We start from the raw sequence: 23,594 nt of genomic DNA, 5'->3' as shown, positions 1-23,594 counted from the left end.
CGAGGGAGTGAGGCAGCCGGGCAAAACAGCGCGCGCGGGACGGATGGAGCTGGCACAAAACGGCGGGAAGCTGCAGGCGCGGCCTCTCTTGAGCGTTCCTGCTCGCCGCTGCCGTTTGCCGTTTGCCGTGCGCCTGCCATGGCAGTTGGGCAACACAGCTAACCCCCTTTGCGCCGCACACCGCGTGCCAGGGCCCAGGGCGCTGACGCCTGCCAAGTTCGCTGGCGGTGGCGCACGCTGTGGCTGGTGCCCGCCCAGCCAATCACGGCACCCGTGAAAATCCGGAACGCGACCCACCGCCGCCGTGCCACGGTGCCACCTTCCGTCTTCTCGCCCCAGCACGCAACGACGCAGCTACGCAGCGACGCAGCGACGCAGCGACTGAGCACCGCGTACGCGACCCCCCCCGACCGAACTGACTGTGACTCCGACCGACCCCTGCCTGCAGCCACCGACGCCCGCCAGCACCGCCCCGGGCCCGCTCGCCATGACGAGTTGTTGACGCGCGACACGGACGCCGCCTTGTCAGCCTCACTCGCCTCGCACGGGCAGCGAAGCCAAACTCCACTCGTGCTTGGCGGCCGACCCAGAACGCGCCTGGATGCATGCTTGGACCAGCCCGGTGACTTTCTTCCAAGGCTTCCAATGACACGCTCGTCTGCCCGGCGCTTGCGCCCTGTGTGTGCAAGTTCCAAATGCCGTCTCGACTTGGCGCACTCGTTCTGCGCGTGCCGACTTCCGACGAACACCTGCTGCAGTCCGTACTACACAGTACTCTCACTGTCGCCCGTTTCAGGGGCTAGATACGGCCCAGTCGTCGAGCAGATGGCATCAGGAGCCCTCACCGCATGCAGCCTGCGTCTATCACCATTCCGAGCCCGCGCGCGCTGGGCTAATGCTTGATCGTCATGGGCTCATACTTGGGATAAGCAAGCGCATCCAAATGTCCAAGCATCTGCCCAGCCAGAGTAAGCGAGGCACAGAGGCGTCGATAACCCTCCCTTCCTCCCATCAGGACGAAGCGTCCGAATCCCTGCGCATCATCACACTCCCTATGCCATCCTTCCGAGCCGGCCAGATGCCTCGACAGTGTGATCAGCGCACACTATTGTTGCGCCGCCGCTCCTTCAAGCGTCGCCGCTTCCGTGCCATCCATCCCTGCTGTGGCAACGAGAAAGCTTACCTGGCCCGGAAAGACTGGAATATCTTCTCGGCGTAGAGTCGAAGTGGCCATCAACCTCAATGACGCGCCGTCTAATCACTGAAACGTGTTGAGAGAGCATGGGCTCTCACTGAGACGTTGTTGACGGCACTAGGGTCGTACAGCCACGCCCTTACCGAGGCTTCGACTATGCTTCCATCGTCGCCCCCAGCCATGAGCAAACAGAGCTCGCCCTCAGTGCCGACACGGAGGGTCTGTCGGGCTCTTTCTGCGCGATTTCTTCATTGAACACGTGGGCTAGAGCACAGACCGACGAAGTTGGAGTCAATACTAACCGTTGATCCATATTGCGCCTTACGAGCTGCACAGCTTATCCGATGCTTAAGGCCTCCGGACAACTCGGGCCTTCTTCAGCGCATCGTAAAGTGCGTTTAGCAGCAAGCCTGTATTGCCCAGGCTTGTTATTCAAATAGCTAATGGGCATGCAATCTTATATTCCATATCTTCATTGTTCCTGTACGCGTCTGCTTAACTTCTACAAATTGCTTTACGCGAGAGACATAAGGTTACTGATGTGGCGAGTAGGGAGAGCAAAGTGCAACAGAGCCGTCTGCACGAAGATCAGAGTATAGCGCTGGGTCAGAAGGCCAGTCTGCTCGCCTGGAATCTTCGCCCAGGCTTCTGCGACAGAAGAGGCATCAGCAGACTTGATGTGCGACAGTCTGGTCCACATTTCCTCTTGAGAGGATACTTGGCCAGCCCTTTGGATTGTTGCTGCGGCAATCATTAGCAAGTGCTCGAGCTCGGCAAACTGATAGGGCTTGTGATTGTTATGGCCTAACCAGCACCCGACCGCAGCAATGCCGAGTTGCATGCCTTCATACGCTTCTTGTGGCATCTGCAAACTCTCCGGCCACTGCTTCTCCTCGCAGAGCTTGATCGCTAGGGATTGGTACTTAGCGGCTGCGTCGGAATTGAACTTGAGAGTCTTTTTCCGCATGAAATCACTCTCCTCGTCGTCGAGCGTGACGTAAGCCATTTTCGTTTTTTTAATCGAGTACAGGCTGGTCCGGCAGACCGGGCATTCCTTCTTTGGGGTTGACGAAAGCCAGATTAAAAGGCAATCGCGTCCCACGATATGTCCGCATTTGCGGAGCTGGATTAGTGGCTTCTCAATCTTGCCGTCTGCATTTGGCATGCCGAACCCCTCCATACAAATGCTGCAGACATCCTGCTTTTCCTTGGGGATTTTTTCCGGTTTCACCTCCTGGGTCCATACACGGAAGAAATTCTCAGGTGTTGGGGGCTGCTTCCCGGCCATGTTCGAAGTGATCGGAGACTGGATGAAACTGGAGACTGGATGAAATGAGTTCCTGATATCTACAACCTACGTGCCATCTTATAGGACGCTGTACCAGATGGCGCTTTCATACCGAAACAAAGGTGGTCTCGTACAATGCATTTTGTCGAGGTTTTATTTATACGCGTAAAGGCGGATGTTATCTTTGTAGAACAAAGAGAGCGGCTCCGGCTACACCATTAGGACGGAATCGGCGCCATATTCTCTCTATCTTTGTAAATAGTGACTACCTTCAGAGTCAATATATCATTGATGATTAATGTTTCCATGCCTTTATATATTTAGCATAAACTCCCCATTTCTCACTCACGTAATTGAAATCTATAAGAGAGGAATATGCTCGCGTGTGCTCTAACATCTCCATTGCTGTATCACTAATGTATGCTTCCATCTCCGGGTCTCCCGACTCTAAACTTAACATTTAGACGCGTTTTTGGTGCGCTGGCTACTTTACGCTGCTACTTAGAGTAGTAAGCTTGTTAATTAGTGTCCGATTAATGGTCAGGATCTATACGCGTGATATATGCGCCGAGCATTTAGGATGTAACATGTCAACAACAAGCAGTAACTTCCTATCCTCTATAGCAGATTGACTAGACGGGTTGTTCAAACTTTCAAGTTCACCATTAATGTACCACGGAACAAACCTAGTATCCTTAAACAGCTAATCCATAGCTCAAGGAGCAACATCGAGAGGTGCGATATTGTAGTATTTCCTCACGTTAAATGGTATACAAAGCCGATCTCCCTAAACCTGCCCAAAGACGGATGTAGCACCGCATATATAAGCAGGTAGGCTGTACCTAGATATTCCTATACAACTTCAAAATCCGTGTCTTCAATTTGATCTTCAATTCCGCTGTGAACGCAGCAAGACTGTAACATCCTCCACGGGACAAAGGAGAATGAATTTCTTGTACCCCACTATTTCTTTAACGTGAAGATGCCCATAAAAACACAAGTGGCTCTTTTCCAGTCCGCCATCTTTTACGAAGCAAAGTTAGCCCATCGGGCGCTTGATATCCTTCAGGTACACTAGGGGGAGCATGTCTATCAGCAACAGCTTTTGCAATGCAGAAGGGCTAGCAATACAAGGTTGACATTGCTCTTCAAGCTCCATATTGAGAAGTGAGGCGAATTTGTTGAACAACAAAGAAATGGGACAAAGGATGCGAGAGGGGGGGTTATACAGTGTGATAGGGTTGAATTGTCTTTGAACCAGACTAAGGCTCGGGAAGAAATGCATGTCACTGCTTGGGATGAATCTTGCCCTCATCCTTGCATGCACTCAGCACAAAAGATCAACCCTGAGCGGAGCAGCAACATTCTAGCGTGCAAGATTGGCAATTTGTGAGCCTTTGCCACCCATCGAATCCCACTGGAGTATATCTACTCGTTCGTGTCCATCACCCGATGACCCGCAACATTGAAGCCCAAAAAAAACGCCTTGAACTCCGGTCAGTGCCCATCCCTTCGCTCGTGTAGGTATCGCACGGCATCGCCGCCTGTCTTCAGTTCCTGAGAGCCCGGAGACGCTCGTTCAGGCCGTCCTCCATCTCCTCGGAAGGTCCAACCTTCGTCTTGGCAGGCGTCGCGCCCTCGAGCTCCTGGTTAAGCTCGACTCCCGCCTTGTCCGCGGCCTGCGCCATCAGGCGGTCGACATCCTCCTGCGGCGTGCCGACGGCCGTGGCCGAGGAGGTGGCGTTCTCGTAGTATGCGGTCGCGACGTCGAGATCCTCGAACTGCGTCTCGAACTTGTCCATGACTGCGGATATCTAATTCGTGGCGGAAATGCTTTTGTCAGATGGCCGTGCCCCAGCAACGACTCGGTAGTGTTTGGGTAAGTATATACCTTATCGAGGTCCATAGTCTTCATGGCCGAGTCCATGCCCTTGACCACGTTCGCCATGCTGCCCGTTACCTGGCGCATCGTCACCGCCGTTTGTACTCTGCTGCTGACGGCATCGATGCGCGAGGCCAGGCGCAGCAGGTTGAGCTTTTCGTTCTGCTTCCTTATAGCGTTTTGCGCGTATATCTTGGCGATGTCGTTATGGCCCGCCTTCATCGCCTGTTTGCACCCGAATCCGTGTGTCAGTCGTCGGTGTTTCTGGAGGAGGACTGCGGGCAGACGGTCCTGCGCCGGTGGATCGTGCAACGCGGGGAACGCACTTTTTCGAGCTTCGCTTTCTCGGCGGTCTCATCTTTACCGGCCTTCGCGGCTTGTCTATTGAGCTGCTTCGTGGTGAACTGCGTGCGCGGGCACTGTTAGCGCGGGGCGCGAATGCGGGGACGAGTGTGACACGCCTTGAGGTTGAACAGCGCTTTCTCGAGGCCAGACATGGTTGCGGTAAATCGCGGAAGACGGCGAAAGGGAGGTGAGGTGGATTCACGAGGTTTGTGGTGGGAGCAGTGGTGTGGAAGACTTGCTGGCTGATAGAGCGGCGCCGGAGGGCAGCGCCTCGGCACCGCCGCCCTCTAGGTTGCTCGCTTCGCGAAACGTCATACTACCTGCGCGCGTGCGGCCCGGAGCCACGCACCAGCACCTAGCCAGCCGCTCGCGCTTGCATGCTGCTCCATAGCTCTCGCTCTTCATTGTGCTCAAAGTAACGTTTTCACAGCCATGACATCGTGCCCAAGCTCGTCGTCTGCCCGCTGTCCCAGTCCTTCCATGCAATCCCACCCATTCCGCAGCCTGCAACGCCAAAACGCCTTTCCACAACGCCATAGTCAAAGCTCAGAGACACCTTACGCCTCGTGCGGTCCCGAGTTGAACTTGTCCGTGGCCGACCGGAAGAGCTCTTGCTGCTGCCTGATCAGCTCCTCCTCGCTCAGGCCGCTCTGCTCGATCTTGCTCTGCTTCTTCTCGCGGTTCTGGAAACGCGGCGTTAGCGCGCCTCGCCTTGCCGTCGGGCTTGCTCGGGGTACCCACCATCTGCTGCTTGCGCTGGTCCGCCGCGACCTGCATGATGTCCTCGACGTAGTTCCCAAAGCCGAAGTCCTCCAGCGCAGCCTTGACGTGTTCACATGCGATCGTCTTCTTCGCTTCCTTCTCGGCGATGTCGTTGGCCTCGGAGGAAATCATGGTGATGAACTCAACGCAGCACTCGATCAAGAGATCGCGCGTTTCCTTGGCGAAGCTGACGCCCGGGTCATTTGCAAGGATCTCGTTGATAATCTTCTGGACGGTGGCTTTGTTCGCGGTCAGCGCGGTCCCAAAACGAGCTTGACGCGGGGTGCTTGGGCATCCCCTCCTCGGGGCTGCCCGAGCCGGCGAATACGGCGGGCTGGGGCGGTGTACGGGCGCAGGTCGCATGGGATCAGGGAGAAGGTCCGCATACCTTTCGGAAGCGAAAGCTCATCGTTGCCTGCGGGCGGAGTCAGCGCGTGGTCGGCGGCTTCACATTGCGACACGGCAGCCTGGGTGGTTGCGACGCACCTCCAAACTCGCGGTCCGACATGGCTCGTTTGCGCAGGATATCAGGGTGGCGTCGGGGCAAAAGGCGGGAGAGGAGGCTGGGGTTCGCGGCCAATGCTGCCCTCACAAAACATGGTCGCGGTCGTTTGGCATTCTTTAAATGTTAGAGCAGAGCTGACGCTTCATCCTAGCTCGGCCGCCGCACGGACCGCGCCGGCCTCGGCGAAGCTCTGCTTCCGAGCGCTGCTCAAATACCTTGGGAAACTTTTTTCTTTCTTCGCTTCCACCGCCAACAACAAGAGCCGCACACCGTTTCGGCGCGGCGCTTTGCACCATGGTAAGTCGACTGCTCTTTTCTAACACCCGCCCTTTTCGAAGATGAACATTCGTGTCGCCCCTATCAGACCAACATTGTGGTGATTACCTGTCCTAGCCAAACGGACTATCTGAGAAAATCCAAACACAGCTTCCTTTCCGTCTCGCTGGCTTGCGAACGCCTGCTAACGCTCCAAAGACTTTGTAGGCCAGACTCCACTGAGTTTCTCCATCATGGCACCGTCAGAGCGAGCGAGCCGCGTCCCGACGCAAGTGACGCGTCGGACGGCTTAATAGCTGCCTTACGGGCGGCGTATGCACACGCTAGCTCGCGTCTCGTCTATAGGAGAGCGAAGCGACTCATGCAGGGGTACACAGGGCGTCTGTCTCAGATGCGGCAGAACATGTGAGCCGGGCCAGAGCGAGCGCACGGGAGCTTCCCCCCATTGCGGGACCCCAGAGCGGGCGACGGTCAGGCCGCTCCCGCATGATTCTCCGACGGGATCATCAAGCATGGCGCCACCCCGCTTGATCGTATGATCAGCTGCACAGCGACCCGCATTCTCCAAATTCGGGTGCACAGCGCCGTTTATCCCTGACTATCGGACGCGCTGCAGGTAGGCAACCCCGATCTCTCACATCAGCCACGTCACGCCACTCCAAATGATGATCGGAATTCATAGAGTACTATCAGTTTCCGACTTTGCATGAGGATCTAATCTTGACTGATGACCTGAACGAGTCGTCGTTGCCGTGGCCCAACCGGCGCAGTGCATGCGATGGTGACTGACCCACGGACCTAGTATGTTGGCAGGAGCTTATTTGAACGACATGTTCAGCACTGGTACGTTGGTGTGCCCTTTTCGTTGTTCTATCCCCTTCCTGTGATGACACAAGATCACATTCCATGCTAAGACGGAGGGGGTAAAATCCCTATGTCGAGAACGTGTCGAGCCTTTTCATCTTTCGCCTGAGATAAACCAATTTCTATTTTTCTATCGTATCAACGTAGGAACAAGACAGTTTGGCTAACGCCCTGGCCAGCTTCAGGCTCTTGATAGGACCTTCACGCGTCCTGGAATGCAGACAGCTCCTTGTCGTTCCAGCTGCCGGGATGTCGTCAGTACGAAGTGGGTGGGGGAGGTAATGCATGGGAGCACCTACTTGAGGAATTGGCCGTTCAGCTCCTTGGGGGCGTCGAGAACCAGTCGGGCCATGACGTTGCCCGGCTGGTCAGGACGGAGCAATTTACCGTTAGCTGGCAAACCAAGAAATTTCTCTGCGTCCTTCGGGTCCATGTGTTTGTGATGAGTGGCCCGGATGTTGTCCTGCATAGCCGTATCAACCGTACCGGGACGGATGGAGACGGTAGTAACGTCAGGCTCTTCGGCAGCCAATGTCTCGGCCAAGTGATTGAGCACGGCTTTTGATGCACCATAGGCACCCCAGGCCGTGTACGAGTGTGCAGCAGCGCCAGAGGAGACCAGGACAATGCGGCCGTTGGAGGCGCGCAGGGCTGGCAGGGCGGCCTTGATCTACAGCAGCAGTCAGAACGGGCGGTGGCGGCGGGCACGGCGACACAGTACCAGGGCAATGGCGGAGAAGACGTTGACATCAAAGGCAGCCCTCCACTCGTCGGGCTCCGTGTCACAGATCTTCTTCACGGGCTCGAGCACACCGTGGTTCACGACGAGCCCGTCCAGGCGGTTCCAGTGCTTGAGAGCGAGATCGGCAGCCTGTTTGCCGATGGAAAAGTCGGAGAGGTCTCCTGACAGGAGCTGCACCTGTTCCGGGTGCTCAGCGCGCAAACGCTCGAGGGGCTCCTTGCTTCGGGCGACAACGACGAGCCTGCATTGGCGCTGCAGCAGGAAGTGGCTAACGGCGAGCCCGATGCCTGTCAAGCGCGGGCCGAGATGCGTCAGTAGGCCGCGGGCACATGCACGGGGAGAGGGCCGGCGGCGTACCCCGGGAGGCGCCGGTGACAATAATGACTTTCCCCGCGGCGGCCATTGGGTGGTTCGACTGGTGTTCGGGGTTGGGAGGACACAAGGTCAGGACAGGACGGCGGGCGCAGGACGGCGGCACGGCGGGGCACGCGAGGACGAGAAGACGGCAACAACCACAGGCCCGAGAAAGAAGCCTCGTCCCGAGGCGACCCGCCTTTTTTTTTCCTGCCGGTGGCGCTGGAGTGGATCTGCGGTAAGTGTGCGAGGGGTGCAGGCGGACGTCATGGCGATGTGGGGTTTGGCGCGCCTTTCACAACGCCCGCCGCCGGGACGGATCGTATGATATTTTGCTTGACTGAAGCAGCCGCACACGACGATGCCGCCTGCCTGCGTACATAAATCCCAGGCAGGCAGGCCGAACCCGCGCCCAACGACACCACTCCTCCGCCGACCCGCCGTCGCATTCCCTGCCCCAGCATGGCCAGCCCCCCGACCCAGACCGTCATCCTCGGCGCCGGCATCATCGGCCTCTCGACCGCCTACTATCTCGCCCACGCCGCCGATGTCGACCCCGCCTCCATCCACATCGTCGAGTCCGCCGCCGAGCTGTTCTGCTCTGCCTCGGGCCTCGCCGGCGGCTTCCTCGCCGAAGACTGTGCGCTCTCCCCACACGTTCCGCGCGAGCTCGAGCTGACGCTGCGCCAGGGTTTGCGCCCTCTGTTGCGCCGCTGGGCGCCCTTTCGTTCCGCCTGCACAAGGAGCTCGCCGAGCAGCACGACGGCCGCAGCAAATGGGGCTACTGCCTGAGCATTGGCACCTCCCTCAGCCAGGACCCCGACAACAGCGAAGAGGCGGTGCTTGGCAGCGGAGAGGACTGGCTGAGCAATGGCACCAGCCGCGCCAAAGCTGCCGGCGGCCAGGACCACTTCGAAAAAGGCCAGGGCCCCGCGTGGTTGAATCTTGAGCCCAACAGCAGCCTCGAGGTCATCAGCCAGGACGCGAGCACTGCTCAGATGTGAGTTTTTGTCGCTGCCTTGCTGGCGCGGCCTGAAGCTGATCCCCGGCAGCGATCCCAAGCGCATGTGTGCCTTCCTTCTGGATGCGTGCCGCGAGCGGGGCGTCCATCTCCACCACCCGGCAAAGGCAGTCGGCGTCTCGAGAGACGAGAAGGGGCTGATGAGCGCAGTTCGCGTTGCCATTGAGACTGGCATGGAGGTGGAGAGTAAGGAACCCCATTCGTTCGTCTTTGCACCTCACTAACCGCGAGAAGTCCCCTGTGCCCGTCTTGTCGTTACTGCCGGCGCCTGGACCCCGAGGGTTTTCAACACCTTGTTCCCCAAAACCAACGTTCGGATACCAATTTCGCCCCTCGCCGGCCACTCACTCCTCCTCCGCTCGCCCCGATGGACCAAGGAACAGGAGGATCTGGGCTGCCACGCCATCTTCGCCACCGATACCCTCGGCTTCTCGCCTGAGCTTTTCAGCAGACTTACTGGAGAGATCTACATCGCCGGACTCAACACAACCCAGATCCCTCTGCCTGAGCTTGCCTCGGAGGTGAAGGCCAAGGATGAGGCCATGAAGCAGCTGAAAGATGTTGCGGCCACTATGTGCGGCTTACCGGACAAAGACGACCTTGAGATTCTGAGAGAAGGACTGGTGAGGAGAATCCCAATCTGCCTGTCAGAGTCTGTTTCTTACTTTTGCCTAGTGTTACCGCCCTGTTACCTCCAGTGGCAGACCTATCATTTCTCGAGTCCCGGATATGAAGCTTGGCATCCAGACTCTAGGTGGCAGCAAAGGTGGCGTCTTCGTCGCTGCTGGCCATGGCGCATGGGGTATGGACTTTCTGCTTGCCCCTCCCCTGAGGCCAATCTGTTGACCAGAATCCAGGAATCTCCCAATCCCTCGGCACCGGCTTAGTCATGACGGAGTTGATGTGCGGCAAACCAACCTCCGTGAACATCAAGGCGCTGGCTTTGCCCGTTTGATTCTATAATCGTACAGCATCAACACAAGCACGTGCAGCCATGCAATATCCTACGGCAACAACCGCGCACATCGTGGGTCTATGAAAACGAGGGTAGCATTCACCGGACAGACCTCGTCAGCTACTGGCTATAAGCTCTAACGACACACGAACGATATCATTTCGGCGCACATGTATTAAGTATTGCTCTTTTTTTTTTCTCTGGATGGTTTTACTCCACACATGACCCCATTTAGGTAGGAACTTGCATTTGCATGAAGGGAACGGCACAGATAGATAGGACGGCGTTATTCCAGAAAAGTCATAATTTCCATCTTTGCTCAACAAGCCGAAGACCCGAAACTCGATGGTGAGCAGACCCTTTTTGCCTCTATCGCAAAGATCATCATGAACCGCTCTCACGATATCCCCACATTGGCTTGCGAAAGAATTGAACTCACTTATATCTCCTTCGTCGCGATGCTGTTCCCGACTTACGTGAGTGGCGGAATTCTGTGTCTAGACGATCTCGTACCGCTTCTAAATTCTCATCCACGTCCGGATGTCTGCTCAATTGCCCGTGTAGCTTCCTTTGCGGAGCACCGAAGGCTCGACCGTTTTGCAACCCACTGTGTTCCCAATAATTGAATAATGGAAAAGCTATGAGGATTCACAGCACGAGTACAAACGCACATTGTTCAACAGGAGCTGCGAATCTGGAACATTATTTGACAATGGACTCGCCTCACAAGGTACAGTGGCGAGGTCCACGCACATCGTTGGCTAGACGACCGCGTTGCCAGGCATCGCGCCAGAGTTTGACCTTTTCTTTCCGTGCAACTGCATGCTGTCCCAAAGCTAAGGAACGTATGCGAACGGGGCTTTGTTATGATCCAGGGCCTATAGTGAATTTGTTTTTTTCCCTTTTTATAGAGAAACTTTCGTAATATCGAAGAGCACATCCATGGTGCAATATGCCAGATTCTCAATTCTACACGTAGAAATCTCAAGGTCTATGCATCAGAACGCCCCATGCTTTTCATCTCTTTTCCATCTCAAAAGTGCAATCCTGACTTCTTGATCTTCTTCATGACCTGCCTGTCTGTCTCATTCCCCCGCCAATCAACCCCTGATCGCTGCGTCCTGTAGACGCAAGGCTCAGACGTCATGTCCTCAGTCTGACGCATTAACAACCCCGTATTTTCCGCCATCATCTGCATGTGAGACGGGAGGCTGTATCTACCCAGCGTCTCTTAGCCTCTGACAGGACCGTTCCTCAACGAGCGATCGCCCACAGCCACTGAATCGAAGCAGGGGCAAGAGCGTTGGGGATCCAAGCGGCGCCAGCCAGCCGGAAGACCTTTTTGAAAAAGCAAACATGTGCATTGGTGGTGACGCGGGAGTGCCAAAAACGCCGTGACGGCCCCCAGAAGACCAAGAGGGATGGATGATCCATGCTGGCCCGCTTAAATTGCATCGCCGCGCGGAGCGTCTTGGTTGAAATTGAAGGGAGAGATGATGTCGCGGGGCAGGCCCAAGTTGTCTAGAGGGAGAATCTCGACGAGGTACGGAAAATTTGAATGTATTGACTTCTTGCGCGCGCAGTTGACAGGATCCGCTGACCGCAGCGAGATTGAGATCTGAACGTCCGGAGCCTGCGTCCAAAAAAAAAAAAAAGACTTGGAAAAGGGCAAGGCAAGAGCGTCTAACAAACAAACATGGCGCAAGAAAAAAAAGTAAAGATTCCGTACTCACCCCAACCTCGTGCACGACGACTTCAACTCAGCAGCAGGAAGCTGGTCGGCAGATACTCCAGCGTCAGATCGTCTCCATCGCCGTCGACCTTCTTCAAGGCGTTCAGAGCGGCCGTCAGCCTCTGCAGGTCCCTGAGCTGCCGCAGCAAGGCCAGCTGGACGGGGGCGTTGCTCGCCGTGGGGAACTCGGTGCGGATCCAGTCCTCGAGGCCGTCGAAGCCCGGGTCGAGGCGGACGCGCACCGTGTGGCGGCTGGCGCGGAACCAGCGCTTGACGAAGAGGCGCTCGAGGGCGCGCGGGAACTTGTCGTCGAACTGGTAGGTGCCGAGGACGCTGGGGACGAGCGTGACGGTCAGCGTGACGTCGGGCAGGGCGTGGGCGTCGAAGGCGTCGAGCAGGGCCGAGATGTGCTCGAGCGGGCGCAGCTCGACGACAGTGAAGCCGCGCAGCAGAGCGCGCTGGGGCGCGCTGGGCACGCGCGACAGGAAGCTCTGCACGCGGTCGACGACGGGCTTGGCGATGGCGTCGCGGGCCGGGTCGCTGGGGTCCTCCTCGCTGTACTCGGTGTCCCAGCGGTTGAAGTACTTGCGGTAGTTGGGCCGGGCGATGCGGCGGCCGCCCAGGTTGTCGAAGACGATGTCGTTGTGGCGGAAGGCGAAGTCGACCGTCTCCTGGCGCGCCTGCCGGCACGTGGAGCGCAGCGCCCAAAAGTGCGGGCTGCTGCCCAGCAGCCGCGCCGTGCCGTACTCGTACCGCAGCCCGGCCTTGTCCGTGAAGACATAGGCGTAGACCCAGTCGCGCAGCTCGCGCGGAAGCCGGAAGAACGGCGAGGGCTGGGGCGGAAGGTTGTCGGTGAACGAGTCGGCGGCTTGGGTGGTGGAGGAATCCATTGCGGCAACGAGTTTGTTCCAATGTGGTTGGTCGGTCGATTTCTGGCGTCCTAGAACAACCGTATCCACATGCTCGGGTTCCGCTTGGCTGAGGTGCTTCTACCTATAACGAGTGTCTGGCATGCAAGGGGCGGCCGACGTTGCGAAGTAGCGGGGACAGGGTCCGGTAGATCAATGAAAGTCATATGATGAGTTACCATTTCCGGCATGGCGCCTGCCGTGGCGCGCCTTTCTTTGCACCGCCCATTACCTCAGCACAAGCATCCTTAGTGATAGCCCTTGCTACCTTTAGCTGAACATGACATTGGGCGTTTCGCTATAGGATTTCGAATGTATGGCGCTGATTTCGTTTCTTTTTGACGCGTCCGACGCAGAACATGTGTCCACGCATCCAACCAGTATCCCCCCCTTCGTCCGTTCGCACTAAGTCGACTGCTCAATGGTACTGCTGCGCACCTTTCCCTTTCAGGAATTCGGGGAGTCCGGTCTTAGTCTCGGCACTTGGCTGGCTCTTGGCCTCCATCCATAATTGAGCTTTTCGAACAGACCTCCCGTTCAGAGGCGGACCTTGTATGTTTCCGGTGCAATCGTCCCTGTAGCTCTCGACTCACCGGCCCAAGCCAGGGATTCCATCCAGCCCGCCGACGTCGTCGATGAACCGCTCAAAATCCACGCCCTGCATCTCGAAGAGCTCCTTTGCCTTGTTGACAGCGTCCTGCTGGCGCGCGGGCGTGAAGCCGCCGGGCTGGCTGCTCTCGTACTGGATGAGCTCGATCCAGCGGAAGAACAGGCTCTCCTTGCCCAGCGCCGTGAGCCGGTCCTTGAACGCGACGATCTTCTTCCTGCCCTCGGCCTCGGCGCCGTCGCCATCCAGGCGGTACACCTCCCACACGCACCAGCCCACCGGCTCCCCGCCATACACCCACACGCTCTTCTCGAACTTCTGCTCCGCGATCTCCCCCTTGTCCACCGCCCGGTGCGCCCTGGCCATGGCCTCGTAGTCGAGGTCCCAGTTGGCATCCACCATCAGCGACCCCGTCTTCTCGCGGATGAAGCGCCGATCGATGGCCGGCAGGATCCGCATCTTGAACAACGGGCTCTCCTCGCTCGCCGCCATCTCCCCCTCCTCGCCCAGCAGCTCCTTGACGCCCCACCCCCTGCTCTCCCTGATGTAGATCTCGCGCTCGCGGAACCCGCCAATCGCCCACCGCCACGCGCACGGGTTGCCCGTGTCGCCCTGGGGCCCGTTGCCGACGAAGAAGTTCCACGGCCAGCTGCCCAGCACGAAGACGAGCGCGTAGTCGCCGAGGAACAGGGCGCCGCGCCGCAGCGCGATGCGCGCCAGCTCGCCCCACGTCGCCGCGTCGCGCCGCACCGCGTATTCCGTGTGGTTGCCGAGCGCGGCCAGCAGCAGCGCCCAGTACGTCGGCAGCGCCGCGTACGCCCGCCACGCCAGCAGCGCCACGATGGCCGCGTTGAGCGCCGCCGGGATCGTGAAGATGCGCTGCTTGAACTCGATCGGGTGCGTGTCGACGTGCGTGAGGTACACCTTCTCGCGGTCGAGGGTCGACAGGAAGGGCTCGAGTTCGGGGGCGCGGGAAAAGGGCGGAGGGGGGATGGCCGGCGGAGAAGGAGAGGCTGTGGCAGCGGCAGCGGCTTTGGCTTTGGCGCCGCCGCCGCCTTGTTTGGCGGGTTTGCGCACCATTGCGTTGCGGTTTGGACCGCGAGATGTGATGTGTGGTTGAGGCGGAACAGGCCGGACAGACCGAGGAGGCGTTGCTTTTTGTGTTTTGTTTTGGGTGTGTCAGGGAGCAGGGAAGGAGCAGGAAGGAGGGGGGGGAGCTGGACGCGTGGGAAACTTGTCCTTGGGTTCGGCGTTAAGCTGGCTGTTCTCCGACGGGACCCACCTCCGATCGTCCCATGGATGCAGCTCCTTGTCAGGACTCATGACGAACGGCTGTCGGTTCCTGTGCCTGTGTCACCCATACATTCACCTTTTTCATTGTTGATCAACACTCAATCGCACTCGCAACTGCATTCAACACCATGCATTCAGATCCAGATCCCGCTCTCCTAGATGGAGCGGCTTATCCTGAGCTTTGACCGACCATTGCGACGCAACAAAAACACACGTTCAAGTCGAAGACCTTCCCATCGTGAGTGAGCCCCTTAACCCCCTTTTGAATGAGAGAAATAAGGTTTGAACACCAAACAAGAAAAGTAGAAATGACGGAAACTTGAAAACACAGCGGAGAAAGAATTGAACCTTTTGAAGAGAGCCGAGTTTTAGATAATACAGAACCCTCCCGCCATAAGATTGTGTAAACCATGCTTTCCCCCCCCTCGCAGGCAAAGAACTCATCATCTCAAAACGCAGCTTTCGTGTCCATTTGGAGAAAAGGAAAAAGAGAAACCCGATGTAGCAACCCGATCCCCCTTTGAGCGACCCAGTCTGTTCCAGTTATCCACACTTGAGGTGCTCATGAGCGATAAGCTTTTTCGAAACCGGGTGAACCTTGAACGCCATTGAATTAATGACCACCATAGTTGCCGCTCCAGCCGCCTCCGCGGCCGTAGCTGCCATAGCTTCCGAACCCTGCGCCGTATCCACCGTAACCACCGCTGTGGCCCTGTCCGCCTTGGTGTCCCCCAAGCCCACCCAGTCCGTACTGAGACCCGGGGTAGGCGCCGAAGCCCTGCTGATGCGACTGAGGCGGCGGCAGACCAGACTGAGCACCCTGACCAACCGAGTTCGTGGCAGACCCGGGACGGCCAGGCTGTCCGATCGACGACGGCGACGGCCCGGAGCCCACCTTGTCACCGAAAGGCTTGAGTGCATCCTCAGCACCAGCTTGAGAGGCCGACTGCTGCTGGCCATAAGGCTGAGCCTGACCGGGGAAGACACCCTGATTGCGGCCGAAAACATCAGGCATGCCGCCGAATGCGCCACTGCTAGCAGTGTGTTGCTGAGTCTGCGAGGGCTGGGTCGAGCTGGCGCGATAGTCGCCGAGTCCACCGCCGAGAGCACTGTCACGAGCGTGCATCGAGGAAGCGCCAAACGCGCCCACGTTTGCGGGGGAGGAGCTGTGAGCATCGTAGGTAGTCTGAGGAGACATACCGTAGCCGTGGTTGGGCTGGCCGTACATGCCCTTACCGAAGGGAGCACCGTAGCCCTGGCCGCCATAAGCACCGCCGTAGTGGTTCATGTACGCGTTATAGTACGGAGTGTTGTAGTAGGGGTGCTGGCTGTATGGGTAGCCGGTGTGACCAGTCTGACCATGGGGCTGGTGCATGTGCTGAGACTGAGCTGCGGGATGGTGCTGAGCAGCCATTGCAGGAACGGGAGTGTTGTGACCGCTGTTCTGAGCGTCACCGTAGCGGCTCTGGTTCTGCGATGCTAAGTTAGGTACTACTAATTGAGAGCTAGATGGCAATAATAGATCTTCCAATCGTTTGAACGAGCCCGACAAAGCCGAGGCATCGCTCTTCAAACGCGCGTGCCGGTTCCACGGACTAGCTGGATACTCTGAGGACCCAGAGTATCCAAGGCTGGTGCGCGCCCCAGAACGTCGCGTTCGAGATGTATTGAAATCAATTGAAGGGTCTTTGCCTACCTGTTGCGATTGGCTGGTGGGGAAACCGGAGTCTGCGCCTGCGGGACCAAATCCACTGCTGGTCCTCTGTTCCTGTGCATTGACTTCCTGCTGTTGGTTCCCACCAGCTTGCTGTCCATATCCAGCGCCGTAGTAATTCTGGTACGCGTTTCTCTGTTGATCAGAAGTGTAGTAAGAGCTGTAGTCGTTGGGGGCAGAGGAGAATCCTCCGAGAGTAGAGGGAACCTGAGGCTGTTGAACGTTTTGGGGTTGAGTGTGGCTCGGGAAGCTGTCGAACTGGTTTGGCTGCGAAACGGGCGCGCCAAACGGATCGTACTGCTTCTGAGCTTGACCGGCCGGCTCAGGTTGGATGTTAGTCTGGCCATAGCGGCCGAACTGGCTGTAGGGCTGAGCAGCCTGGCCTCCAATGGCAGGCGATTGTTGCTGAGGCTGTTGGTTCACAGGAGGCAGACCCGGAGCCGGCTTCGGGGTTGGAACGGATTCCTGAACCTGCGACTCGCTGGGAACAGTAGGCTGACGAGGAGCAGGAGGAAGGGAGGTCCTGGGCTGCTGGGTGGGAGAGTGCTGAGGGGGCTGCGTACGCGTCTCGGCCTCCTCACGGTCCTCGTCTACGTCAAGTGCAGCATCGCCGTTCAAGCCAAGGCTTCCAAACTGCACAGCAGCGCGGTCCACAGCATGGTTACCAGGCATGACAACCGCCTCTTGCTGGTCCAGAACCTTCCTCTGATAGCTGGAGCTGCGGCCCTGAGGAGCAGTGGCCTTCTGCGCCACAGTAGCAAATCCTCCAATAGCGGGACCGGGACGCGCCGCCTGTGTGCGCTGAGCACCAGTCAAAGGCGTCGCGACGCCAACAACGCTGCCGCTAGCAACGGTGCTCGCAGCAGTGCCGGTAGGGGCAGGTTCGGCAAGATCAGGCAGGTTCTCGACATTCTCTTTCGTGAGCTCGTCCTTCGACGGGGTAATCTGGGCGGAAGGAAGTTCAGGAACTTCAGGAGTGACAACGGGAGGCTCTGCGGGAGCGGCGGACGTCTCTGCGGCAGGCGCTTCATCGGCGACAGGAGGTATCGGGAGTTCTTCCGCCTCGACGGCCTTCTCAATTTCCTTCGTAGGCTCAGGTTCGGCGGCGGGTTCAGGAGCGGCGGGTTCGGGCGGCGGGGCGACGGCAGCAGGCTTGGGAGGTGCAGGTGCGGGCTTCGGCTTCGCAAACATCGAGGCCCATGTCTTCTTCGGGGGCTCTTGTGGGGCAGCAGGCTTCTTCACGGCCTCGGGCGTGGCGGCAGGCTTGGCCTCCGCACCATCTGCACCCGCGTCTCCTGAATTGGGAGGCGCGCCGGTGTCCCATGCATTGTTTGCATCCGCGGTTGCGGCAGTGGTGTCCCAAGCAGAGGACTCGGTCGTGGGGACAGAAACGCCAGCACCAGAGCGCGAGCCGTTCGCCGCATGCGCTCCGCCGCGACCACCCCGAAAGCCGCCTCTGCCACGCTCAGTTCCGCGGCCACGGCCGCCGCGGGTGCCCTCAAAACGGCCTCTGCCGCGTGTGGAGATCGATGTCGCAGTTGCGTCGGAGCCGACTGCAGAGGTGTCCTTCACCTTGGAGCGCGAGCGGTCGTTCTTCTTGACTTCGGCGAACTGAGAAACTTGTCCTATTGGCGCCAGTGTAGTCAGTATGGCGCAGCGGCAAGGCTTAGGTGAAGAGGTGAGAGCAACCTTCTAGGATCCTCTCGCTGGCCACGTTAAGGTCGCCGTCGCTGTCGTGCAGAGCCAGCAGCAGGTCGAGGTCGGTCCAGTCGGGGAAAGTCTCCCTGATGGTCGCCAATTGGGTGGCATACTGTTGCCTCAGCTGAGCGAGCTCGCCCTCCTCGGCGGACGCGTCGAATGGGCCTGCGCCTTGGTGGTCGCCGTTGGTCTGCTTCTGGGACCTGGGGCCGCGGGAGCTGTAGCCACCGCGGGCGCCGCGGGCAGAGCTCCGGCCGCGAGGAGCTGAGGGCCGTGATTGCACTTCAGACATTATGGATGGGTGTGAGCGGGGCGCTGCACAGGACGCAGTGGGGGGCTGGAGGTCGATGGATGGTCGGAGCCGCAAGGGCTGGGTCGGTCGACGCGATGACGACGGACGAGGTTTGGAGCGTGCCTTCAGCGGCGGGGGTGAGGAGGTGCAAGCCGAGTCAGGCCTGCTCGGGGAGGGAGGCAGAGTGAGGATCAAGCGTGGGCCGGGCGGCTCTGCAAGGGGAGCATGGAGCGGTGGGAGCGTTGAAGAAGGCAGGTGATGCAGTGGTTTGCGCTGGAGTTTGAGAGAGCAGCGCCCAAGAGCCAAAGCTGCTGGAACAGGCAAGGTTTATCCGCCGCGCACGCCCACAACCGGCGGTAAACCTCAGCCCTCGCCCGTAACGAAGGCCAATACGCCATCACACGACGACTGCGCCTGCCGTCGCCCCAATTTGCACGCCAGCGCCGATCTCCATTGGTTCTCCACCGCATCCCACACTGGCCAAAATTCACGCCGCGGTCCGACACGCGGCGCGCGCGGAGAACGGTGCTGTATTGCGTGCCCGCCCCAGAACGCGCCGTAACGCGCCGTAACGCGCCGTAACGTGCGCAGTCAGCCGGTAACGATCGCCCGCCCGCGCACCGCAAGCGTCAGGCCAGCGCGCCGCATCCAAGTCCGCCGTCCCACCTCAGCGCGCCTACTTGGCCGCTCCAGCCTGGCTGCGCGCATGTTGTGCACAGCCGCCATGCACCTCCAGCCGGCCCGTCCAGGGGTCTGCTGCTCCACCAGCCGTCGCGCGCCCCCCGTGCCGCCAGCGCCCACCGCGCACGCACAAGGCCGTCTCCATTTGGCTCGCGCTGCGAGGCGCCTGGCAAACGCGCACCCAGCTTGTTGCTGCGCCGCTCGGGACCCTGCTACATTGACTCATCGTTTTGCATTGTTGCCACGCTACTTATTGAAATCGTTTGCACCACCGATCAGATGACGGCTCAAGCGAGCTTCAACCAGCTTCCAAGTTCGGAAGCCCCATGCTAGCCGCCTGCAACTTGTTGTGTCTAGTGCCCCAAAGCATGGATGCTTCCTACGACGATGAATTTAGCATCACATCACGCCTAGGAACTTGGAACGCCCGCCGTCAAAGCCTCTGTCACCATCACTTTCAGCATGCTGTATCATGGCACTCTGACTTTCGTGTAAGAAGCAGGCCCGGAAAGCCGCCGCTCGCCACATCCAACTTTTGTCCAGTGCAACAGAATCCTCCAAGGTAAACGGTCATGGATGAACTGCAGGGGGGAACCGTTTATTCCCCGTTTTGCTTCACAGACCTACAAAGACAGAGAATTATGGAATTTTGAAACAAGAACCGGCTTCTGTATGAGTATATCGATTCACCACGTAATGCCCACAGCGCCCTCGGCAGTAAAAAGGTGATATCACGTATAGAAGCAGAAACTAGGAAGACGTATAACAGAGGTGCGCGACCTACTGCTCCTCGCGTAGCTATAGGGTAATTTGCCTGGAGAAGAAAAGAACATGGAAGGATTACAGGCCTTGATGCTCCCGGCCAGCCCTCCGACACCTCCCAATCTTACCACCGACAATGTAGTTGCTTCCCGCCTTGCAATGCAAACGTGTTCGTCAAGAAGAAAACTCGAGGCGGAAGTGGAAGGAAGAAACAAAAAAGTACCGACCTAACCGCCGATCAGTGCATGGCCATTCCCTGCGAAAGTCGCTCGACCATGGCGCTCAGCAAGACTGCCGGAACGGATTCATCAGTAGCACGGATGGTAAGGCGGTACATCTGTGATAAGATCGTTAGCGATAATCAACAAATTTGGAACGACTCTACTTGCGTGAGTATCAAAGTTCGGCTCCAACCGCATCAAACAACCAAATCTGCCACCGTCGTGTGTGTGGAGTACCGTCGCCCCAACAAGGTTCTTTTGGTTGGGATCGACGCCGTCCAGGACACCCCACTTGAAGCCTTCGACGATCCTGCGGGTGTAGGTCGCATTCGTTATGCGGTTCTTGCTGGTAAGCCCAAAGACTTTCTGTGCCTCACGTGGCGCGCCACCGATCTGCTTCCAGCGCTTGAAGAAGTCATCGGCTGATAGCTGAGCGCCTTCCATGTACTTGTGCAGCGTGACCGGGAGCTGCAGAGTCAACCCCTGCAAGGATCCCGACAGGTAGGAAATGCGAATTGTTGGCGGATGCACGAACACGTGCTTTGCTTCGAACATGATCATTTGCTGCGTCTGGCCCTCTGGATGGATGGTGGTATCGGGTAACGACTTCGTGTCCGATTTGAGGGTTTCGGCTGAGCGGTTGTCTAATGTTGTTGTGAAAGACGTCATCGTAGATGACGACTTGTTGCTGAAATACAGAATGATGCAGCCCAGCTCGCCGCGGTACTCGGAACGCAGGCCGATTTGGAGTTGCACATCTTCGTAGAGCACGCCTTCGGGCTTCATTAGTAGTTTGTTGTACCCGACCTCCCAGCCTGGACTCAGATGCGCAGCACTGGCAAGGTTTGCACCCTTGCCGCTATCGGGGTGCATGTCAAGACCCAGAAGGTCGGATGCTCCGTTCGACGAACCGTTTGCACCGTTCGTGGTCGGTGTTGTGGGGGTGCCGTTGCTGGACAAGGCATTGGTAAACGACCGCTTGAGGCCCGTGTTTTGGACCAACATAAACTCCTTGGGATCGGTGTTGGCGTCCCTACCACCGACAACCCAAGTTCTCTTGTCGCTGGAATTGGCGTGCTTCTGGTGAAGGCGGGATAAAAGGGCCGAGGCACGTTCTGGGAATGGCGGCATCTCATCGCAGACTGTACGGAGAAGGTCATCTGTCGGAAGAGTTGCCAGAGCGAGGTACTCGCACGCTCTTTGCTGAAGTTCGGAATCCAACGTGTGACTGAAGTCTTGGAAGACCTGCAAAAGCTGCGGTTTAATTTCGGGGAACAGATTAATGAATTTGACGAAGCAAGAGAGGATGAGGGCGCGGGTGCTGGACGAGCAGCCCATCATCTTTCCACGCAGAGCGTAGAATTGCTCAATCGGGCTGCAGCCCTTATTGTCGGCGATCAAATGGCCGAATTCGCCAAGCAGGTATCCACCGATCTTGACCAACGTCTCGTGACAGTGTTCGGCCTTGACGTACTGAAGAATGTTTTGCGCCGCGTAGACTTGGAGCTCCTCGTTGTTCGTAACGATTTGAATAACACGCTGCCACACCTCGTCGCTGACATGATCACCGGCCATGGCGATTAGCCGCAGCGAGATGTCCACGTACCATTGGACATCTGTTGCGTATTTCTCTGTCAGGATGGCAATCTTGAGAACCATCTCCTCTCTGATCGCGAAGTCGGCCGTTTGAAGGTATTTCAAGAGCTCCGAAACAATCGGGGCTGCGTTAGTGGAATCGCACATGCTGTAGAGCAGGTCCAGGCCCTGCCGGCGAACGCTAATGTCCCTATCCCGCAACGACCCGATGATTATGCTTTGGTGCTTCTTGATAGGATCCAAGGTTTCTGCCCGTGCTGCAAGATGGGTCATGGCCTCCAGACCCAGATAGCGCACGTTCGTTTCTCGCGATTGGATGAATTTCCCCAGCCGTGAGGAAATCTGCACCATGAGATCCTGCTCCGTGTCCAGGTGGATGACGAGGTTGATGGCCTCGAAAAGAACGGCGTTCTGAGCGTTGTTCTGCTGTACGTTCTTTGGCATTTCCATGGCCGAGTCCATGATACGCTGCAGAGATTCACGGATCAGATTACGGACGTGCGTGTCCTCCGAGGGCGGGTAATATTGGAGCAATCGGAGCAGTTTGACCTGGATCCACGGACAAGGGACCTTGTAGTAAAGATAGTCAACTGCGCACTCGGCGTCGACCACAATCTTCTTCAGGCGGTGGGCGGCCTTGATGTAGCTTCCGCGGTACTGTTGGGGGTTGTCCTGGAGCAGCGCCATCACCAGAGACGTCACCGAGAGAGCAACACCCATGTCCGGATCATCCATTAATGCTATTATGCGCTCGGCCCATTCCTGTTGTACGATTCCAGGGAACTTCCGGTACAGGCGCAGGAGCGTGAGAGCGGCCTTCTTCTTGACGAAGGACTTGGACGCCGGGGAAATCAGCAGCCGGTGGACGTCAGCGCTCAGGGCCTCACCCATCTCCTTGCCGCCGACGTTGGCGATGGCGTGCAGCGCGAGGCAGTTGAAAAGCTCATTGTGGTCCAAAAGATCCTTGCGTATGCTGTTGACGACCAGATGCAGCAGCTCGTGCTCCTCGTGCAGGAACAGCGTGACGGCCAGGTAGCCGATCTGCTTCTCCGAGTACTTGTTCGCGCTGATCAGGTTGACGGCCTCCAGGTGGCCGAAGTCGACGTTCCAGCCCAGGATGTAGATGTACAACAGCTTGCAGACGTATTTTTTCTTGGAGTAGCCGTTGAGGCCGCCGTCCTTGAACTTCTGGCGGATGTTGGCCAGCTCCTTGTTGATGCGCTTCTCCTCGAGCTCGCGCGCGCGGGCGTTGCGCAGGTCGGCAATGAAGGAGACCAGGCCACGCATCGAGTTGGCCTGGCCGGAGTTGCCGCGGCTGAAGAGGCCGCCGCCGCCGCTCGAGTTGGACGCCATGGTGGATGTGGTGGGGTGTTGGGTGCCGCGGGCAATGGGCGGATGGGATCGTCTCGGCTCCGACCAATTCGGCGCGCTCTACTTCGCCTCGCGGGCGGCGGAGGTCCGCCGGAAGGGCAAGGGGGTTGCAGCTCGTGGGCTCGAGAGGGTCGCGGGCGGTCGCAAATTCGCGTCGTGCGGAGCGTCTAGGGGGGCTGCGGCGGAGGTATGCGGAGGTAAGGAGCGTGAGGGGCGGATGAGCTGGCCGGCGAGTCGCTGAGACTGTGGGGCACAGGCGCGTGCTCTCGAGATGGGGAGCGGTCGACGCGCAGGCGGCTGGGCGACGCGAGGCCGATGGACGCGGAATTATTTTCGTCAGGCTGGCGCAAGGAGGCTCTGTCGCAGCATGAGCTGCCTGCCATGGAGCTTAGCCGGAGCCAGGTTGACCCGGACGGGGGCGATCATCATCGAGGGTGGGCCCCAGTGATCTCCGCCGCCGCCGCCGCCGCCGCCATCTTCAGCACGTCACCGACTCCTGCGCGCTTTGTTGCTTTTGCACTGGTATCATT

At 58.3% G+C, this 23,594-nt stretch overlaps 9 protein-coding genes across 9 annotated transcripts; 1 reads left to right on the top strand and 8 right to left on the bottom strand.

Annotated features, from left to right (window-relative positions):
* Positions 1-1,709: 1,709 nt before the first annotated feature.
* Positions 1,710-2,483, bottom strand: BKCO1_200098 (uncharacterized protein; the record flags this gene model as incomplete). Its single annotated transcript, XM_020272605.1, has 1 exon — positions 1,710-2,483. One exon carries the CDS (start codon positions 2,481-2,483, stop codon positions 1,710-1,712), a length of 774 nt encoding a protein of 257 aa, XP_020134955.1.
* A 1,550-nt stretch (positions 2,484-4,033) lies between these two features.
* BKCO1_200097 (vacuolar protein sorting protein 46) lies at positions 4,034-4,587 on the bottom strand (the record flags this gene model as incomplete). The annotated part of the gene is made up of 2 exons (XM_020272604.1): positions 4,034-4,297; positions 4,375-4,587. The coding sequence occupies 2 exons, from the start codon at positions 4,585-4,587 to the stop codon at positions 4,034-4,036; spliced, it is 477 nt and encodes a 158-aa protein (XP_020134956.1).
* A 680-nt stretch (positions 4,588-5,267) lies between these two features.
* On the bottom strand, positions 5,268-5,980 carry BKCO1_200096 (cbf nf-y family transcription; the record flags this gene model as incomplete). Its single annotated transcript, XM_020272603.1, has 4 exons — positions 5,268-5,393; positions 5,452-5,711; positions 5,861-5,887; positions 5,959-5,980. 4 exons carry the CDS (start codon positions 5,978-5,980, stop codon positions 5,268-5,270), a joined length of 435 nt encoding a protein of 144 aa, XP_020134957.1.
* Positions 5,981-7,318: 1,338 nt separating this feature from the next.
* Positions 7,319-8,262, bottom strand: BKCO1_200095 (short-chain dehydrogenase; the record flags this gene model as incomplete). Its single annotated transcript, XM_020272602.1, has 4 exons — positions 7,319-7,358; positions 7,417-7,787; positions 7,839-8,146; positions 8,217-8,262. The coding sequence occupies 4 exons, from the start codon at positions 8,260-8,262 to the stop codon at positions 7,319-7,321; spliced, it is 765 nt and encodes a 254-aa protein (XP_020134958.1).
* A 413-nt stretch (positions 8,263-8,675) lies between these two features.
* Positions 8,676-10,189, top strand: BKCO1_200094 (fad dependent oxidoreductase superfamily; the record flags this gene model as incomplete). The annotated part of the gene is made up of 6 exons (XM_020272601.1): positions 8,676-8,853; positions 8,904-9,213; positions 9,266-9,420; positions 9,469-9,857; positions 9,910-10,036; positions 10,092-10,189. The coding sequence occupies 6 exons, from the start codon at positions 8,676-8,678 to the stop codon at positions 10,187-10,189; spliced, it is 1,257 nt and encodes a 418-aa protein (XP_020134959.1).
* A 1,755-nt stretch (positions 10,190-11,944) lies between these two features.
* On the bottom strand, positions 11,945-12,811 carry BKCO1_200093 (uncharacterized protein; the record flags this gene model as incomplete). Its single annotated transcript, XM_020272600.1, has 1 exon — positions 11,945-12,811. One exon carries the CDS (start codon positions 12,809-12,811, stop codon positions 11,945-11,947), a length of 867 nt encoding a protein of 288 aa, XP_020134960.1.
* Positions 12,812-13,418: 607 nt separating this feature from the next.
* BKCO1_200092 (uncharacterized protein) lies at positions 13,419-14,516 on the bottom strand (the record flags this gene model as incomplete). Its single annotated transcript, XM_020272599.1, has 1 exon — positions 13,419-14,516. One exon carries the CDS (start codon positions 14,514-14,516, stop codon positions 13,419-13,421), a length of 1,098 nt encoding a protein of 365 aa, XP_020134961.1.
* An 826-nt stretch (positions 14,517-15,342) lies between these two features.
* BKCO1_200091 (rnapii degradation factor def1 protein) lies at positions 15,343-18,433 on the bottom strand (the record flags this gene model as incomplete). The annotated part of the gene is made up of 2 exons (XM_020272598.1): positions 15,343-18,068; positions 18,133-18,433. 2 exons carry the CDS (start codon positions 18,431-18,433, stop codon positions 15,343-15,345), a joined length of 3,027 nt encoding a protein of 1,008 aa, XP_020134962.1.
* Positions 18,434-20,114: 1,681 nt separating this feature from the next.
* Positions 20,115-23,046, bottom strand: BKCO1_200090 (ap-2 complex subunit alpha; the record flags this gene model as incomplete). The annotated part of the gene is made up of 2 exons (XM_020272597.1): positions 20,115-20,213; positions 20,335-23,046. The coding sequence occupies 2 exons, from the start codon at positions 23,044-23,046 to the stop codon at positions 20,115-20,117; spliced, it is 2,811 nt and encodes a 936-aa protein (XP_020134963.1).
* Between the last annotated feature and the right edge of the window lie 548 nt (positions 23,047-23,594).

This window comes from Diplodia corticola, assembly GCF_001883845.1.
Source record: "Diplodia corticola strain CBS 112549 chromosome Unknown scaffold2, whole genome shotgun sequence".
Lineage (NCBI taxonomy): Eukaryota > Fungi > Ascomycota > Dothideomycetes > Botryosphaeriales > Botryosphaeriaceae > Diplodia > Diplodia corticola.
Note: the sequence above shows the minus strand (reverse complement) of the source record. Positions and strands in the feature narration are given on the sequence as shown.